We start from the raw sequence: 19,775 nt of genomic DNA, 5'->3' as shown, positions 1-19,775 counted from the left end.
ATGAACACTCGGTGTCTCTGCTCTGCTATCTTTGCGGCTGCTTGGAAAAGCACATGTTTTTAGTGGACTGCTTTTTAACGGGACATATGCTGCCATGAGTGCTTTTTGTCGCATGGTACAGAGAGGACTATTGAGCGGCCGGCTGTCGTGTCGTTTATTCGCCAGTCCGCTCTGCCAGTTCATCCAGGTATCCGTGCTAGCTTCCAGGCTAACTGGTGCCCTCTATCAGCCCGAGCTGTAGGGTGGTACGGTGATACTGAGTGGAAATTACAGCTAGGTGTTGTTGTTGTCAATAAACTTATTATTTTACCATTTCAATCTTTCACGTTTGTAACATTTTTGCACGTTTATTAATCTTTAATTATACAGCTATGCTTGCTTGACATTCAGACCTTTGGTTAGCAAAACGGTCAAACATTTGAGCCCCATCCGCATTTCCCAATATTCATACATGGGCCTTCTTTCGTCCCATTTGCACATATTGCTTAATAAAACCTTGACTTTTTGCAACGCATGTATTTTGTGGACGCTATGCTAGTCTGCGTGTACGCAGGGTAGGTAGTTTAGGTACTATGTAACACATCTCTGATACATAACAGTTTTTGTTGAAACTGGTTTCAGTAAGGGACAGATTGGGATTTTCAGTGAGGCCCATTCTCATCTGCTACAGTAGAGCAGAATGCATAAAATTTTTCAGAAATGCAGTACATCACCGACTGTAGAGCCCTTTAAACCATCACAAAATCCAGTCATTTCTACACCATCAGAATATGTCTGCAGGTTGGGGTTCTTATATGCACACATCATGTTCATATTAGATAGAACTGTAGTCTACTTGGAACCCTGATAACAACAAAGTAAATATTTTGCAGGCATATCAGCTATGATATCTGAGATATAAATAGGTTTTTAAATAAATCACCATCATTAATGTTGATCATTTATAACCCAACCAAAGCCTAGCCTGCACATTGCTGGCAGTGTCTCAGCTATTGTAGGTGGAAAAGTTTATAAATCACAATGCCATAAACCATTTTCAACTGTAAAAAGTTAATTGCAAAATTGTATGCAAAAATGTATTATTTGCTTGACCTTTATTTAAAATGGAAATGGAAAGGTCATGGTCAAGACAGGAAGCAGCTACAGCTGCAGGAGTTACACAGTGATACACAACACAGAGCAGTGTATATGTAGTGCTGTACAAACACCAAATATATTCAGGAAAACATGTTAAAACTGGTTAACTGATATACTGCAACATGTGCATGATCTGACTGAGATGGGTTTTCTTGTATTTTCTTAAATAAGTTTTCTGGAATATTTCTCTAGGCTTTCTTAAAAAAACATTTTAAATGCCTTATTTGGATGTTTTGTTCTGTTTTCTGTCAAGATAATCCTATACTGCTTCAATAATGTTGAGATCCAGATTCTGGGAAGGATTCATGATGACCTGTTGCCACTAATTTTCAGTCTTATTTTTGAGTATTTTGGCTGTTTCCCTGCCTTATTAATGGCAGCTACCCTTCCAAGGAAACCATTTCTGATGAGGCATCTTAAAACACGATGGATTCTTTAAGGGTCTAGATCCATGCCTCCTGTTCTGTATTACATGTTGGATTTTTCTTTAATGTTTAGGAATCTCACTTCTATATTTTATCTGCTGTACTTTGTTAATGAGGCCTGTTTATTTATTTATTTTTTGGCTTTAGGTTGTCCAGTTCTCTGAGATATGCTGATAGATGTTTTGGGAAAATCTATTCATGCCTGTGAAGTTGTGCTATATTTGGCAATTTTTATAAATGCATCTACAAAATGGAAAAATTATGTATCTTTATGACAAGCTGCTGGTAGCTAAATGTCCAAAGATACCAATTAAAGTTGTTTCTTTGCTAAACTGTTATATTTCAACACAATACTAACATATGCCATGAGTTAGGGGTCTTTTTATTGCTTAAACATTTCACTGGTCAGTTATTACACAAAGAACTACTAAACATTCTTCTGAAGGTGATAATGTCTAAGGACTGGACAGACCTTCAGGAAGCCTTGACAAGTATTGCTCAAAAACACGTTAATAACGGTTTGGTGGCAAAATATAAAGACATGAGGTATGGCTCAAGACTTTTACACAGTACTTTAAGACTACATCATGAAGAATACATTAAAGCTAAACCTCAGACTTCAAGACATATGGTGTCATAGCAACTACAGGTTGTTGTATGGTTGCATGTGTTACACCAGTAGGTGGAAGCAAAACAATTCCACAAAAGAAGTCTCTGCCTTCTTATCTTTGCTGATATCCTCTTAATTTTCACGGAGTTCAAGAATTTCTCATCACTGACATCTTCATCACTTTGAGTTTTGTTCTGTGGATTTTATTACTGTTCCTGCTCAAATAATCAGCACAGATTTCTCTTTTTTCCTCTCTCATCCTCAGTCCTGTCAACTTGACTTACGACGTCTTCGATGGGAAGGGAGAGAGCACTCCCCTGGTGTTTCTACATGGCCTTTTTGGCAGTAAATCTAACTTCCACTCAATAGCCAAGTCCTTGGTTTAGCGCACAGGCCGAAAGGTAATGCAGCGATGAAGACTTCACACTCTCCGTTGTTCCATCTCAAACAATTAACCCTTATTTGTTTTGAGTTTAGTCTTAATGACTGAACAGTAACCCTTACAGTAACCCTTGTGCAAAAGCAGGCTTTGGAATACACAAGAAACTTTTTTGTAGATTATAATATGATACTCCATCTTATTTGTGTGTACTTCTGCAACTATCACTATAGACAATATGGCCTTAGACTTGCTTAACCAAATGGAAAAGTTAGCTTTACTTCCGTTCTGTTGCTTCCTTTTCCCCATTCCAAGTGTCTTAATTGTCCTTTGTCCAGTCAGGTGTTGACTGTAGATGCTCGTAACGATGGCAACAGACCTCACAACCCCGTGCTGACTTATGAAGCAATGAGCAATGATTTGAAACACCTCCTCAGCCAGCTGCGCATCGAGAAGTGTATCCTCATCGGCCACAGCATGGGAGGAAAGACGGCCATGACAACTGCTCTGATGCAGGTGAGCAGCTCCAAAATGTCACCATCAATTTATCATCATGACAGAACGGTCCGATTTTTTTGTCACTGAGCTGACAAATATGACAATACTCCTCTGGTTTTCATGCCACACCCACAGGTATTTGAGTATGCCTTTTGTCTCCAGAAGCAGCATTTTCATCTGCATATGAAACATGCAAGACGTTCGTCACTGATATCAGCAGGAAGATTTTGTACGTGTATTTTAATATTGTGTTTACATTTTATAGACTGTAGTTTAAGACACTGTGAGGAAAAAAGTCTTTGTAATAAACTCTGTAAAATTATAAAGTTCTGGACTTCCGAGTGAGACTTTTGTGGTGGATGATTGCAGATTCGTTTCTGTCATGAGGAAAACCTCTTCAATACGTCCATACATCAAGTCAAGTAACACTCTGTAGAAGTTAGATGTGTATTTCAAGAATGCCATAAGAAGAAGACTTCATGTTCATGAGAGGAGATGCACAATGCCTAAAATAAACTGCGAGTTATAAGAAATACAAAGGGCAAATAGTTTGCTGTTGGAAACCTTAAAGAGAAAAATGCAGTTCTCACAAAAACCAACTTGTATTGGGCCCCATGAGGAGAGCAGTCGTACCTCGTCCTGAAGAATACAACTGTTTGAAGCAGTGATTGGCAAAATGATAAGTTTGACTTATCTTCATATATGTTGTGGCAGAAGACAGAAGCAGATGGATGAACTTATCATAGGCTATATATTCATATATATATATATATATATAGATAAATACATATATATATATATATATATATAAATATATATGTACGTACGTACTTATACATTTACATATACATATACATATATATGTGTGTGTGTGTGTGTGTGTGTGTGTGTGTGGATCTGTTGAATGACAGACCCACCAAGAAACATCAGCAGTATATACATCTGCAGTGAGGGCTGAACATTGCATGAATGTGAATGTATGTGAATGCAGCAGTGTAATAATGTGGATGTTCTTTCTGGTTGAATCCAGCTACAAGTCAGCCAACAAGTAGCAGCAACAAGTAAACAACTGATCCTAATTTCCATTTAAATGTGTCACGTATTTTACCATATTTATTCTCGCCTGTTGCCTACAACAGCAAAATGGCTAAGCCTCTGGCAATGTACTGCATGGTACTTTCATGAACTTTAAGACAGCACTTAAATATTTTGCAGCCCTTCCTGATCATAAACTGCTGATAATCTTGAGGCCAGTGTTTGCATCATCTGATACTTTGCCTCAGTTAATGACCAACTTGCTTCACAAGCTGCCAGTTCAACTGCAGATGAGTGCATCCACAAACAAGTAGGTCATGTAAAAAGAGCTTGGCATGTCAGATACTACTTCCAGTTTTGCAGACATACTGATCTTTAAAGCATTATTTGCATGATTTTAATTGGAAAACATGTACATTTTCCAGACTGGTCAAAAAGATGGCCTTTGAATTAGGGATAGATTGTTTCCTTCCTAAAGACATTATCTCGTTAGATTGCCGTTTATAAGACTTATCATGGTTAGCCTCTCTTTAGCAACAATGCTGAAAAATTATTAAAGTGTGATAAAGTGTTCACGTATGCAAGATGAAAGCATTTCCAACTGTGATAGTGTCAATAAGGACTGCTTTTATAAAAGAACAAATGTGTTAGAACATACATAGAAATGACAACACACAATCATACTAAAGGAGCCAATTAGGTAACATTTACAAAAGAAACCATTAGTTTGCTTCTTTAAGCATTTTTAGGGTTGTCCATAACCTGAGGAGTCCTTGGTTTGTCTTGGTGGGATGCAACAGAAAACTTTCTCACTCTGCCTCACTGAAATATGACACTTAAAAGAGCTGTTAGTCTGGTTCTTATGGATGTCATTCAGGCTCTTTGAGCTGTCTCTCGTTGCTGTCTCAAACTGTTTCACTTCCTGGTTTTAAAGACATCCCTCCCTAAAAGCCCAGCTTATTTTAACCTAAAGTTTTATAGGAAACTTTAACTTGTGAACAATATCTTACTGTTGAGACTAAGTGGGGGTTTGGAAGCTAAACTGTACACCTCGTACATAGATTTTCATTTCAGTGTGAATGTGGTTATTTCTCAGATCCTTCGATTGAATCTGTTGGAGTGATGACAAGCTAATTATTGTCACTAGTTAGCAGAAATGTCAAGTGACCAAGTCATAAATGGTGCATAAATTTAAAGAATATAACTGCACATTTTTATATACTTATTAGTGAAATACAAATATTCAAAATATGTTGAGAATTTAAATAGTGAAGCTAAAACTTGGTTTTCCATAGGTATTTTACAATATGTCATGAGATGGCATTTATGTTTTTGTGCATGTGCCAGATTAAGAGTCAGAGCACTCTGTTCTCCGGCAAAGTTAATGGCTTGAGTCTTCGAGTTGGGCCGCTTGAGTTGGTGTCCCAGGATCTTCTTTTCCCGGATATCTCTATCTTAAGGACTGTCACATGTCAGATTGTATTCACCCCAAAACCCGCCCCATTTGCCCGACATGGGCACTGGCATGCCAATGTCGAGCATGTAGCACCACTAGGGATGTGCGTCATGAAGCTGGCCACAACATACCAGACTTGCACAAAGTGCACCAAGTGGTGACGCTCAAGATGTGGACCGCAGAGCTGGTGGCTTGAAAGCCAGCCTAGTTGGCAGGAAAGGTGACTGGACCATCCTCTCCACCAGCTCTGGTTCTGGGTACAGCCCAAGTAGTATTCCCACCAGTGTGCTGGACGTAATGCTCATTGGGTGTTTCTGCTCATGGCGCTTGGACGGTCTCCTTCTTCAGGTACATGATGGGAGGGACACCTGGAGGGTACGGGTTCTGGTTGTCCTCTGGTTGGAAGCGTTCTTTGTTTCCTTCAGACAGAGAGTTATCATTTCTTCTGCTGGTCCATGGCTGGCTGGTTCATTCTGTTATGGTGCTTGAAGAGCTGGACCAATTGCAAAACAGAGAGGCAAGAGGGCAGAGGAAATGACAAGACTTGTATTTTATTGAAATACACAAACCTGGGAGAACTACAAACAAACAATTACCCAGCAAATGAAAACAAAAACCAAGTATTGTATAGTCTACACACACACAAAACACAACGGGACACAGGTAGATTGCATTAACAAACCATGTGTGCCTATTCCAGGTGAACTAATTAAGAGGACGAGGAAGATAACCCCAATACACAAGAGGAAAAAAAGAACAAAATAAGACAGGAAACTAAAACTACAGACCACACAAAAACACTAAACCATGACAATCATGTCCGTTCACTTCTTCATTTCTAAATGACTCTTGTTGATTTGAACAAGTTTCACAACAGTTCACTCTCCGGCTTTGTAATGTCAGCACTTTTAAGCATGGTGACCATCACATCCCATCTGACTCAACTCTACAGCCTAACAGTCTTACAAAGTCAGCATTATTACATGGAACAACTGGCACACATTCATTTAGTTACAAGTTACACATATTTAATTCTTATCATTAACATTTGATCTCTTAATTTCATTTAACAACCTAAGTGCACATTACCAGCATAGCTAAGTAGCATACTGATTTTTTCTTTAATGAATCAGTGTCTTCTCAGCATGCAAGATGTTTCCTCTTTTTGAACCATCTTGTCAGATATAAACAGAAAAGGTGGCTGCAGGCCACAAGAGGCCTGTGTCCTGTTGGTCTGCACATTAAGTGATCCCAGCAACCTCCAGGATACTTGCCACTGGCTATGACTGGCTTTCCAAAAGCCATAGCCACCTTAAAAGAACATAAAAGTCATTAGTTGATCACTGCGTATGAACCTCATTTACATGTCTTTTTAGTTCAATTTTGCTTTTGGATTTTTATTGCAGTATTTTATGGGATTTCATGTGTATGTGTTGGCATGGATGTGAGGGTTTATGTGAGTGTGTGGCACTTGTGCATGGGCTGGGGTAGTGATAAGTGGAGACTAGTTATTATTGCTATATTTCTATATTTCTACATTATTTATTAGAGCTGTTTACTGGTGCTTGTAAATTTCATTTTCTCATGCGATGGCAAATAAAGGAGTCCAAGTTTAAGTCTATTTAGCTAAGAATACATATGAAATATAAAGATACTCTGTTAACATGTTTAAATTGAACCCAAAGAAATTTCCAAAATTTCATGATTTTTCTTAACCTTTTGTGCAGTTTAGACATTTGTCAATATTGTCTTATTGCTGTAGATGTAATGTTGAATTCTTTTAAAAATAAATAAATTTTCATCAATCAACTCTGCTAATGTCTGTCATTGTGTCCAGCTGGGGAAGTTAATGTGTACCTGAGACCACTTTTAAAATGTTTATGTTTTCAAATATCCACTGAATGTCTTTTTTCACACACCTTTCCCCACAAAATCTGCATACTACAGCTTGCTCTCACAAAAAAAAAAAAAAAAAAAATGTTTGTCCCATGAAAGACAAAAAGAATACAGCTGGAACACAGAAACTAGTTAAACATCAATAAAATGTATTTTTAGATGCTCCTGGTTTGTCATTGACTTTTTATGTGTGTCTGCGTGACCCAGTAGGATGATACACATTTCTCCCATAAAAACTGTAACATCATGTTATGGGAAGGGCTGTAAAGAGATGACGCAGTGAAACAAATCTTTGAATAGAAACTAAAACAAAAGATGAAATTAAATTAGACTTTTTATATGTAATACATTCTGAATTTATTATTTATCTTCTTAGTTTTACCCCAAAGCACTCCGTATCCATGTAAACACACACACTGAATACACACATCTTTTACTAAGTTTGTTTGTGCATCTGTTACAGTCTTATATGGTTACCTATCAACCACATAACAGGGTCTGCCCTGGCCACTCATTACCTACTGACAGCAATAAAACAGACACACCCAGAGCTACCATGGGCAAAAGGTTAAATCATAAAAACAGTCATTTGAAAAAGGACTGAAAAACACCACCAACACGCCCAGGTGATAAAAGAGGTCAGTAACCAGAGCTAACCTGATTGGCTTGGTTTGAAGTTATTTCCTACAGTAGGAGGGCCAGACTAGTTTGTGATAAAAAATGATTTACAGGTTCAGCAACTCCTTGAGAGCAGCAGACCACAGGGAAGCATTTTAGCCGGCACATGAGCAAAGAGTTTGTGCGCTTTTCTGGATTCTGCAGCAGCTAAAACAGCTATATTATCCACAGAAGGTGTATCTTGTGGAAACGAGAATTAACAAAGAGGAATTTTGAGGACAAATTAAAGGCAGTGGGAAGCTACTTTTTTTTTGGAAAATTAGACAATCTCAAGCTTCCCTTCAGAAGAGAGGACGGACGTATAAAAGATTACATCATGGGATCGTTGGGACTTGAGCTGACTGGCATTTCACTGTCCGTACTGGGCTGGCTGCTGAGTGTGGTCAGCTGTGCCCTGCCTATGTGGAGGGTCTCTGCCTTCATCGGTGCCAACATTGTCACTGCTCAGGTGTACTGGGAGGGTCTGTGGATGAGTTGTGTGGTCCAGAGCACGGGGCAGATGCAGTGTAAGGTCTACGATTCTATGCTGGCACTGCCTCAGGACCTCCAGGCAGCCAGGGCACTCACCATCGTCGCCATCATCCTGGGAGTGGTGGCGCTCCTCATTTCCATGGTGGGAGCGAAGTGCACCAACTGCATCGAGGAAGACGGGGTTAAAGCCAGGGTGATGATCTCATCTGGAGCCGCCTTCATCACAGCCGCTCTGGCACAGCTGGTGCCCGTTTCCTGGTCGGCACACACCATCATCATTGAGTTCTACAGTCCAGTCATTCTCTCTGGACAGAAGATGGAGATCGGGGCTTCACTATATCTGGGATGGGCTGCCACAGCCCTGCTTTTAATTGGGGGGGGCATTCTTTGCTGCAGTTGTCCTCCAAAGGAAGAGAAAACATTGAGGTACAGCATGCCCCCCAAAAGTCGCATAGCGTACTCTGCTGCTCCAAGGTCCACGGCTCAAAGCTCATACACCAGAAGAGACTATGTTTGAGAGAAGATTAGCGATTATACCTCTCTTTGCATCATATTTACACATTTTCTGATCATTTGTACGTTTTCATACATGTATAATAATAAAACTGGTTTAACTAGAAGCAGGTGCTCCCTACAAATAAATAGAAGTGCATATGTTGGGGCTTGTTGCTTGTATGTAAGGCCATGAATATGTGTAAATATATTTCAGATCTCCCTGAATCGATATGAAGGTGTTTTACTGTTGGTTGGTGATATTGTTCATTTATTACCATTGGATGCAAAATGATCCAATGGAAATAATTATCATATTTCTGAAGGTGAAACACTGAATGTGATAAAAGTTGTTTTGATAAAATGTGTTTTATTTCCGAAACTCAGTGAGGACAAATTTCCTGGAAGAAAACTGATTTCTCTCTTTTTTTTTTTTCTTTTTTTTTTAAATATTTATTTCTGCTCATAACGTGGCTACATACATACAGTGTGCATCATCATGCTCTCAAAGTACACAGATACGCTCTTCTAACTCAAATGAGTTTCATGTCATATTTTCTTGATGTCTTTTTAGAAAGGAAGGAGATGGGCTGAGTCACAGAGATTATGCAGCTCAGCAACACAAGGAAGGTCAAAATGGAGAAGTGAGCATAACACAAATTAAGGAAGTCGTGTATTGAGCAATATGTAGACAGTTTCATAGGTATAATTTTCATTACATTTCAGATTTTAATGGCTGTGTTAGGACATTTCTCTGTAAAGAAAAAAAAACTGTTGAAGCTTTTATGTATTTGTCTTTTGTGTGACGTATCTTTTCTTTCTTTTAACTTTGACGCATATTTCCTATGAGTTATAACACATTGTATATGAAGAATGGGATTGTTTGTTTGTAGATCTGATTTAATTAATATAAAGAATAAAGTAATCAGAATTCTCACTGTAAAACATTTGGCTAATTTTATTTGACTTTTACATGGAAAGCAAATACCACAACAATGTAAGTTGTAAGTTAAGTTTAGAAATTACTGAAGTTTTAAGGTGATTTGACGTGTAATGATGACATGCAGGGTGGAGGAGACACAGGATGGGGATACTGTCTCGGGATGTCAGCAAACATGGTTTTTTAGGACTTCCATGAAAATAAGGGTGATAGTAGGTACAAATAATGACAGAAGGATGGGAGATGTTAGAAGGAATGTAAGGGAGAAGGGGACGAGATAAGATAGAAAGACAAAGAGAAAGAAAGAGGGATGTTGGTCAAACCGATGATCGACAGTAAAGTGGATGAGGAAGGGTAGATGAATAGAGGATGTATCAGAACAGGGATGTAAGAATGGGGTCAGAGGACAAGACAAACGAAACTAAGGAAGTGAACCACTTACCAGGTGATTAGAGGTGTGATGGAGGTGTGGTCTTGCTCCCAAACCTAAGTTAACAAGTTGACTTCATTTGAGTCTCAAATGATAAACAGACAGCAGAGCTCATATAAGAAAGAAAAAAATGTAAGAAAATTAAAATACGAAGAAAATGGTAAACAGAAAAGTAAATAAAGGAATAAAACAAGAAGAAATGTGTCAAGTGCTAAACAGATATTAGTGGGACTGAACCTGATCCAACTAAAGTTGTCCAACAGCTGAGAGGAAAGAGATTTTGATTGTGCTTTTGTTTTACTAAGGGGCAAAAAAAAAAAAAGAGCGATCTGAGTAAAATGCTCAACTCAAATGCAAGGATGTTATCATAATCATGAATCATTAACTACCTGATCTGCTTAATTCAGTAGCCAGCAATGAAAAAGAGACAATATTGCATGATACCTTCATTCATACTAAGAGCAGCAAAGAGCTCTTAGTATGACACAAAGAACAACAAAAAATGATCAGTAATTTTATTTATGTTCTCAGTCAGACTTTTAATGAAAAATTGTGTTCTTTTAACAAAAATAGACTGTGACAAATTCTGAGCTTTCACAGATGTAAAAAAAAAAAAAAAAAAAAAAGCGTAAAAAATTCATTTCTGTTTGTGGACAATAAAACATATGATGTTAAATTTACTTCTTTTTGGAGTTTCCAACTGTTTTTTTTTTTTTTTCATCTACGTTAACATGCTGGTATTATAAGACTACATAAAAAGCAGTGCTTGATCAGGTCATGTCTCCCCTTATCTAAATGTTTTCTTCAAGACACAAAATGATGGAAACATTGACTACTGGGTTGTATTTATGCATATTACAGTCTCTAAATAACTTATTAGTTTAGCTCATTTCAAGGATTTTAGGTATATCACAGCTACTAGATTACTTATACATAATTTGGTGTTGTTTTGTTTATTTTCTTTTGGGAAGCTGGTCTCAATCATTTCTTTTTGCACATTGTTTTGATTGTTTCTTTGTTTTTAAAATGTGCAGTAGTTACATTTATGCCGGATTAAACAACATATGGCTTTGAAGCAATACAAAAAAATGTGTTAAAATCTCAGTGGCATGTCTTTCAGCACATCAGGCCTTGTAAAGCTATATATGCACTGAAACAAACTCAACATGGCTTTTTAAACTTGCTCAGTAAATTAAAAGTGTAAACCTGAACAACAAAAGTTTTTTAACTTATTAAATAATTCCTCCATGATTTGGGATCAAAATCAATTTTAGAAATTTTGGATAAGCGTTATGTTTGTTTATAAGCTAAAGAAATGTACTTATATTTCTTCGCTGACAGCAGTTTTACAAAAAATTTAGACATGGGTGGGAAAACAAAAATCAACAAGCTGAAAGAGGAAATCCCATCTGGCAAGAGTCAGACTTTATGATCCACAGGCACTTTTTTCCCTGTTTTGAATAATCAAATGAGTTTCATTTGTCAGAAGAGCAGTCTGTTGTTGCTTCACCAGTACAACACCTTCCACCCTTCAACATTAAACAAATCTCTCTCAACATCCAAGCAATGCTCTTGTTATGTAACATGACGGACATACTATAAGCCGAGAAATACTCTACCAATAATATTCAGTACTGTACTAAGAATTTCTAATGGCTCAATAATCGTCACTATTGTTTCTCGTTAAATCTTTTAAATGTTTAAATTTACTGTTTTATATGCTGCTGACAACACTGTAAATTTCCCCCTTTGAAGATCAATAAAGTTTTATCTCCTTGTAGCCTGTAATAATTAGTAGTAGCTACTTTTATATTAGTTATTAAATGATAAAAGGTGTGTTATAATCTAAGTGCATAAATACACGTAGCCTAAGCCATCAGCTTATTTCACAGGAGTAACAAAACAGAAATATCCACATAACCTACAACATTAACTAACATTATGAAAGTACATGAACGTAGGTGTGTTATGGTTGTAATTATTCTCCTACTATGATAATAACTGTCAATAATGCAATATTTAACAATGTATCTACTACTACTGGGTTCATCCATTTAGGGTTCATGGCTGGTCATTAAAGGGCTCAATGTGTTGCTTGGTTATTTTAGCTATCATCATTGTGTTTCCTGTTGTCTTCTTTAATCAATCTGCTTCACCCCCTGTTAACCGCACTGTAGCAACTACCCCTCTGCCACTCACTACAGCTCCTTCTCTGCCCCGCGGTCGCTGAGTGCCGAGAAGGGTAATAACAGGTAGACTCGCCCTCTTCTATTCCCCAGCTAGCACTCTGAGGGGCGCCTGTGCGGTCTCCTCTGTCATTAAGATATCTATGCCGTGTGTGTTCTGGTTCATTGGATGGCGTGGTGATCAGTGGACTTTTCTGTGTGGAGTAATGTCATAACTGCGTCTCGTACCTTAACTGATTCATTTACCACTTCCCCCGTTGGCAGCCTCGTTCCAGGACCCAATTCTCAATTAGACAATGTAATACTTGTGCGTAATGGTGAACCGGACGTAGATGTTTATTTTGCAATGATGACTGGCATATCCGCAATAGCAATAACTGGCTGTTGTTAGCAGAACAGGTAGGTGTATCTACCGGGGTTGCCTGTGTGGTCTGCCAGGGGCCAAGACCTGTACTGCGTTTGCTCTCTTCCGCGAACCCTAACCCTAACCCTCTGAAATATGCATTTCCTGGGATGTTCCTTTCCCTGTTACGTCCCGCATACAGTCCCCTCCCCTGTATGGTTCAGATGTGACAAAGCAAGTTTTCACTTGCTTCACAAGCTCCTCTCCGGGTTTTGGTTTTGTTGGGTTTTGGACCATGCCTGGTGTGACAGTGTTTACGCTGATGACTCAGCTGCTTTCGCCTATGTCAACGCTATTGGGGTTCCATTGCAGTTTTTGCTGCCCTTCTTGTTTTGTGTTTGCTGTTGCGTTCTGTGTATCAGAGCCTTGTTGGTTAGGCTGATCGACACTGCCTTAGGATATTGCGTTCCTCGGCTTGTGTATGACCCTCTTCCTGCTTTCGATCTCCCTCTCTCTGAACCTTTTCCCTTCTTTTTTGATAGTGATGGCTTTTCTGATTCTGACACTGACACGTGAGTATTTTTCCTTTCAGGATGTTTGATGATGAATGTTCTTCAACCCTGCCGGGAGTGACCGTTCTGATGTTTTAGATATTCCTGTATCTCTCTAAGAAGTTTTTTTTTTTTTCTGGATTTGTTTTGTTGTTTTATTGTATCCATGAATTGTGTTTCTCTTGTGTTGATCCTGAAATGATCAAATGGGGGGAATGTGGTGAAAATTGTGCACATAGTGTAGTTTTAATGTTACTCCTTTATTAAGCTGCTTTTATGTAGTACAAAATATATATTCTGCATAGTTTAGAGTAGTTCAGAAAGCTTGCTTTAGTAGGTTCATGCATAAAACTGAATGTTCTGTTCAAGGTCTGTTTCAGCTTTGACTGTTGTTATCTACAAGCTAGCAGTTGTTTTGACTAGTGCTGCCAGGCAAAGGTTATTTGTGTATGCCTAAAGATCGCTGTAACACCCTGAGCAGGGACAGAGCTCTCAAGACCTCTTGCTCGCAACAACTGTGCATTGTCAATAAACTGGACAGAGCATGGTTGATGTCTAGATTTATTTCCTTATAAGATAAATTCCACAACAGTATCTACACTAGAGGCTAAGTTTGTATTTGCTTTATATATATATATATATATATATATATATATATATATATATATATATATATATATATATATATATATATATATATATATATATATATATATATATATATATATATATACATATATATATATATATATATATATATATATATATATATATATATATATATATATATATATACATATATATATATATATATATATATATATATATGTTCATCATGGCTACTTCGAATATTTAGAATATTTATTTCTGCCTATGTCCTCAACAGATGTGGAAAGAAACAAATTAGATTGACTCAAGTTACTTACTCCAGTACATTTTGACCCCAGTATTTTATTTTAAGTCAGAAACCTTACATTACTGAGTAAAAAAATAAATGCAGGGAAAAAACCTCAGCCTGAACAGACATTAAGCTGAATGTCAGAAATTGTACTTCTCCACTGCTGTACTGTCATGTTCGATGCCCACTAAAAGGAATATGCACAGGCTTACATGGGCATGTGCAGGTTTGTGTGGGAGGGACTTTACTGATAAACTGTTTTAAAGTTTATAAAAAACAGTGTTTGACTGGATTAATGACTTGTCTTTTTTTTTTGCATCAAGTAATTAAGAGTAACTAACTTATATTGAAAGTTCATATTTACTTTAATAGGCTACTTTTTTTTATTTTGCTTGAGTAGATTTTTAGAAGGGTATTTTTACTTTTACTTGAGAAGTATTTAAGCAAAGTAAAGAAAATTTTAATTAATAGCAATTTTTCAGTACGTTTTCAATGACTGCTCCTCAGAAATAAATGCCACATGTTTGCAATATACAATGTCCAGAAAATCAATGGGGGAGGACAAGGACCAGTTTGAACATTTGCAAGATCACAGGAAAGATGGCAGCCAGTGTGCTTGGGTCAGGAGCCTTACATACATCTATGTTACCACTGCTGTACACTTGTCTGGCATGATCACAAAATTAACCCAGTGGTAACCCAGTGGCTTTATTGTCACCATTTTGCTCACAATATACAAATTCAACTCTATCCAGTCTGAATTAGCCAAGATGCCCCCCCCCCCCCCCCCCCCCCCCCACCCCCCCACCCCCACCCACCCATCCACCCGTCTGATGCTAAACACAGGAAAGATGCAAATCTGTTAACAATTACACTAGCAACAACGCCAGTTGTATCTGCAAACACAAGGTTTGACAGCAAGTATTCTCAGCCTAACAGAGAAAATAAAAAAATGTCTGCATTTGCTTGGGTAGTACTGGTTTAACTGGTCTATTTCTGTGTCAGTGGACATGCTTGGGTTAATGTTGATACATAAACTGGAGATGCTTAGGATAAAACAACAAACAGATTACGTCAGTCCAGCTGTTGTTTTGTTTGTGGTTTCTTGACGTGATCACCTTGGGATCTAATTTGGCCTCACATTTCTAATGTCACAACATTTTTTTCCAACATGTGCTGTAAGGTATTAATATTAAATATTGTTATTTGTGTATGTTTAAAATAAAGTTGCTAATATGGCACTGTAAAATACTCTGTATTAAGCAGAAAAAGGAATGTTAATTCATTATTTTTATTTGAGATTTAACTATATAGTCATAGGCTTGTTAAAGAACTGCTCCTTTTTTTTTGTTTATGGGTTTTAACTAATTTGATTTACAGCAAAACTAAATAGTAACATAATATATTACAATTTTTTTGGTTAAATACGTTGAGTCACAATGGCATCAGACGGAAGAACTGAGTCATAATTAAAAGTTTGTGATTATTCAACTTCACCAAGCACTACAAGAAGAGCATGTTTCCCAGATATCACGTTTGGGATGTTGTGTTAGTATGTAAAACGATACTGAGAGTCAGTGTGTGCTTAAGGTGTCTCTGAACTGGCTTATTATGTTTTCTCTCTGCTCATATTTGCTCTTGGTGCAGTTTTTCCAGTTTAATCCAGTTCCGATCATTTTCTGACCACTGAATCCCAATTTGTTTCAGGTTGAAGTTGAGGAGTTGAGGATAGTTGGAGATGCTGGGAACAGGTAAAATGGTCTACTTGTAAATTCACTGCTTAGTAAAATATAACCTGATACACACACACACACACACACACACACACACACACACACACACACACACACACACACACACACACACACAAAGAACTAGTAGGGAGCAAAGGTTTAGAATAATGAGGAATCTGTGTATTTTTCAACCTGCAGTTGTCTATTTTTGTTCACAGCACTACTGGAAACGCAGTTTCTGCCACCGCCTCTGTATGTATTATGTTTAAGGAACTAATCAAGTTGCTGACAGTGGAACATTTGCTTCCCTTTACACTGAGGAGAATTTGGACTTGTATACTCACCTCTTTAAAATCTTATCTACTTTATACACACTTCAGACTCACTCAGTCATCTGTTCGAATCATTCAAATCAAAGTGGATTCAATTCCTAGAAGAAAACAGGTGAGGTGCTTTTGAAAGTGTTGATTTTTCTTGGAAATCAGGAGTCACTTTAACCCCACCCTGCCACCATTACACCTTTTCTCCCCTGTTCTGCTCCCTTATTCTATAAGACATGCACAGGTGGTGTTTTGTGTGCCTATGTGTGTGTGTGCGTGTTAGTATGTATGTGTGAGTGAACACAACCTCCTACTGACATCATTTGCCATGGGACTCCTCCTTGCTCCCGTGAGATATATAAAGGATCTCTTGTTTCCGTGGCAGCATCCCATGGCCACATCACACCCTCTCATAAGCACTCCAGTTGAAAATACACCTCAACAACAAAGCACAGGACTCCTTGCTGGGATCTGAAAGGCTTTGTTCCTCTTCCAGTCGGTAGACTTCCTGTTTAAAATCTTTTTCTCTCCACAGACAAAGAGCCAAAATGTCGATGGGTATGGAGATCGTTGGCATTTCCCTTGGATTCCTTGGATTTGTCATGGCAATAGTGACTTGTGCTTTGCCGATGTGGAGGGTCACGGCCTTCATCGGAGCCAACATCGTCACTGCTCAGACCATCTGGGAGGGTTTGTGGATGAACTGTGTCATTCAGAGCACAGGCCAGATGCAGTGCAAAATCTATGACTCGATGCTGGCTTTGTCTCAAGACCTGCAGGCCTCCAGAGCAATGGTGATTATTTCCATTATACTTGGGATACTGGGGGTCATGATCTCCATTGTTGGAGCCCAGTGCACAAACTGCATTGAAGATAAGCCATCTAAAGCCAAAGTGATGATCATCTCTGGGATCTTCTTTGTCCTCGCTGGTCTTTTGGTCCTTATCCCTGTCTCTTGGAGCGCCAGCGTCACTATCAAAGATTTCTACAATCCCTTAATGACTGACGCACAGAGGAGAGAGCTGGGGGCATCGCTCTACATCGGCTGGGGAGCAGCTGCCCTGCTCCTGATTGGAGGGGCAATGCTGTGTAGCCGCTGCCCACCAAAAGAGAAGAAATACAAGCCACCAGTGATGGCATACACTGCCCCACGCACCGTTAGCGCAGGTGGAGGGTATGACAGGAAGGACTATGTTTAAACAACTCTGAATGCTTAGAAAAAAAGATGGAAAGTAGAGTTGTACATGTGTGTGTGTGTGTGTGTGTGTGTGTGTGTGTGTGTGTGTGTGTGTGTGTGTGTGTGTGTGTGTGTGTGTGTGTGTGTGTGTGTGTGTGTTGCTGTCTGAAACCACAGGGTGTATCCCTCTAAAAGACTCTGAGATGAAGATGTTTGTACAAATACCAATCTTTCTGCTTTAGTTCTTCGTGAAGAACTGCTCCTTTTCTAAATCAGAAATATGAAAGTCTATTTTCCTGTAACTTAATTCTTTTAAAAGGTTTTAGCAAACGAAACATTCATCCTTGCTATTTCATGGAAATCCCAAAACACCTGCTACTTGCTTTTGTATGTGTTGGTCAGCTGTGTGGTGTCGCGTTTCATTGAAACCTGCTGTTAAATGCTGTGTGTCTGACAAGGAAGAACCAGCTCTCATTTTACATGGATTTGGTTGTGGGATTGTTTTGTGTGTGAGTCTGTGTGTGTGTGTGCGTGTGTGTTTTGCATGTGATATTTGCTTAGGAGAGTTTCAGCTGAAGACTGAAACTAAAGGCGGATCACTGATATGGCCTGAGGAAGCTGTTTTATCTTCCACCTCACAGTTTCACTGTTGGATGACACAGAAATGGTTGTTTTAGTGCAGCTGACAGTCATAGACTGTTTTGGGTCCATATGTGATTTCACAGTTCTGTAAAATAATGTAATTATGATGTATTTTAACATGTTTGCATGTTCACATTTTAATGTTTAGAATATATCTAATGTATATTTGCTTGTTTTTGGTATGTTTTTCTACTCTTTTTTTTTTTTTAAACTAATTTTCAAACAAATATTAAAAGGACCTCTTTAGTGTGTCTGACATCATCCCTAAAGAAGATAGCTACAGCTGTTTTAAATCCTTAGTTTCTAAATTGTGTTTTGTCAGGAAGTTTCTCTAATTTTCTGTGCAAACACAGTTTCAGGAGCTGTATGAGTAAATACTTCATGTTTTATTGTAATAACAGAAATTTACAATGAGCAGAAAATTGCAATAAAGTTTCTTTGTTCATAAGAAAATGTTTCATCTGTTATTTAGAGCTCAGAAACATGGCAGAAGGATCTTCACAAAGTATGTGCAACTAAAGCACAGAAGGAGACCTAATCAAACTTTTTTTAAAAAGCTAAAAGTAGGGAAAGGTTTTAGGAACTAGGTTTCTTTGCTTAGCCTGCAACTGAGTTAGATTCATGTATCAGTTTATACAGGTGTGGCAGGTGCTGGCGGCTTTGTAGGGCTTGTATGGCAAAATGATCAACATTTAAGAGCCTTCTGCATGTGGCTACTTTCTGAAGTTGACAATTGAGCTCCCAGGGTGACTTTCTGACATCATAGCACATTTTATTTTTATATAACACATATATATATATATATATATATATATATATATATATATATATATATATATATATATATATATATATATATATATATATATATATATATACATATATATATACATATATATATGTACATTATATATATATACATATATATATATATATATATATATATATATATATATATATATATATATATATATATATATATATATGTACATTATATATATATATACATATATATATATATATATATATATATATATATATATATATATATATATATATATATATATATGTACATTATATATATATACATATATATATATATATGTACATTATATATATATATATATATATATATACACATATATATATATATATATATATATATACATATACATATATATATATATGTACGTTATATATATATATATATATATATATATATATATATATATATATACATATATATATATATATATATATATATATATATATATATATATATATATATATATATATATATATATATATATATATATATATAATGTACGCTCACTAATCCGTGTACTCCTTCTTTGCCCTTAGCGTATAGTCGCTGGACACTGGACTTGGGGTGGAACCCTCCTTGCATGGTGAACAGCTTCCGTGTTTTTACATCTGTGGCCAGAACTTCCTCATTTAGCCAGCCTATCATCCCAGCA

General features: G+C 37.4%; 3 protein-coding genes across 3 annotated transcripts; all 3 read left to right on the top strand.

Annotated features, from left to right (window-relative positions):
• On the top strand, nt 1–3,770 carry abhd11 (abhydrolase domain containing 11). The gene is given in 5 exon segments (XM_079247690.1): nt 1–159; nt 161–187; nt 2,438–2,555; nt 2,559–2,573; nt 2,894–3,770. Coding segments are annotated over 5 exon segments (468 nt in total). The 5' UTR covers nt 1–94; the 3' UTR covers nt 3,137–3,770.
• A 4,660-nt stretch (nt 3,771–8,430) lies between these two features.
• LOC306761490 (claudin-4-like) lies at nt 8,431–9,102 on the top strand (the record flags this gene model as incomplete). Its single annotated transcript, XM_079247682.1, has 1 exon — nt 8,431–9,102. One exon carries the CDS (start codon nt 8,431–8,433, stop codon nt 9,100–9,102), a length of 672 nt encoding a protein of 223 aa, XP_079103808.1.
• Nucleotides 9,103–16,882: 7,780 nt separating this feature from the next.
• Nucleotides 16,883–18,666, top strand: LOC306761491 (claudin-3-like). The gene has a single exon (XM_079247683.1). It carries the CDS (start codon nt 17,027–17,029, stop codon nt 17,675–17,677), a length of 651 nt encoding a protein of 216 aa, XP_079103809.1. The 5' UTR covers nt 16,883–17,026; the 3' UTR covers nt 17,678–18,666.
• The last annotated feature ends 1,109 nt before the right edge of the window (nt 18,667–19,775 follow it).

Source organism: Telmatherina bonti (genome assembly GCF_933228915.1).
Source record: "Telmatherina bonti genome assembly, chromosome: 10".
Classification (NCBI taxonomy): Eukaryota; Metazoa; Chordata; class Actinopteri; order Atheriniformes; family Telmatherinidae; genus Telmatherina; species Telmatherina bonti.
The sequence above is the reverse complement of the archived record's forward strand: the minus strand, read 5'-3'. Positions and strand labels throughout refer to the sequence as shown.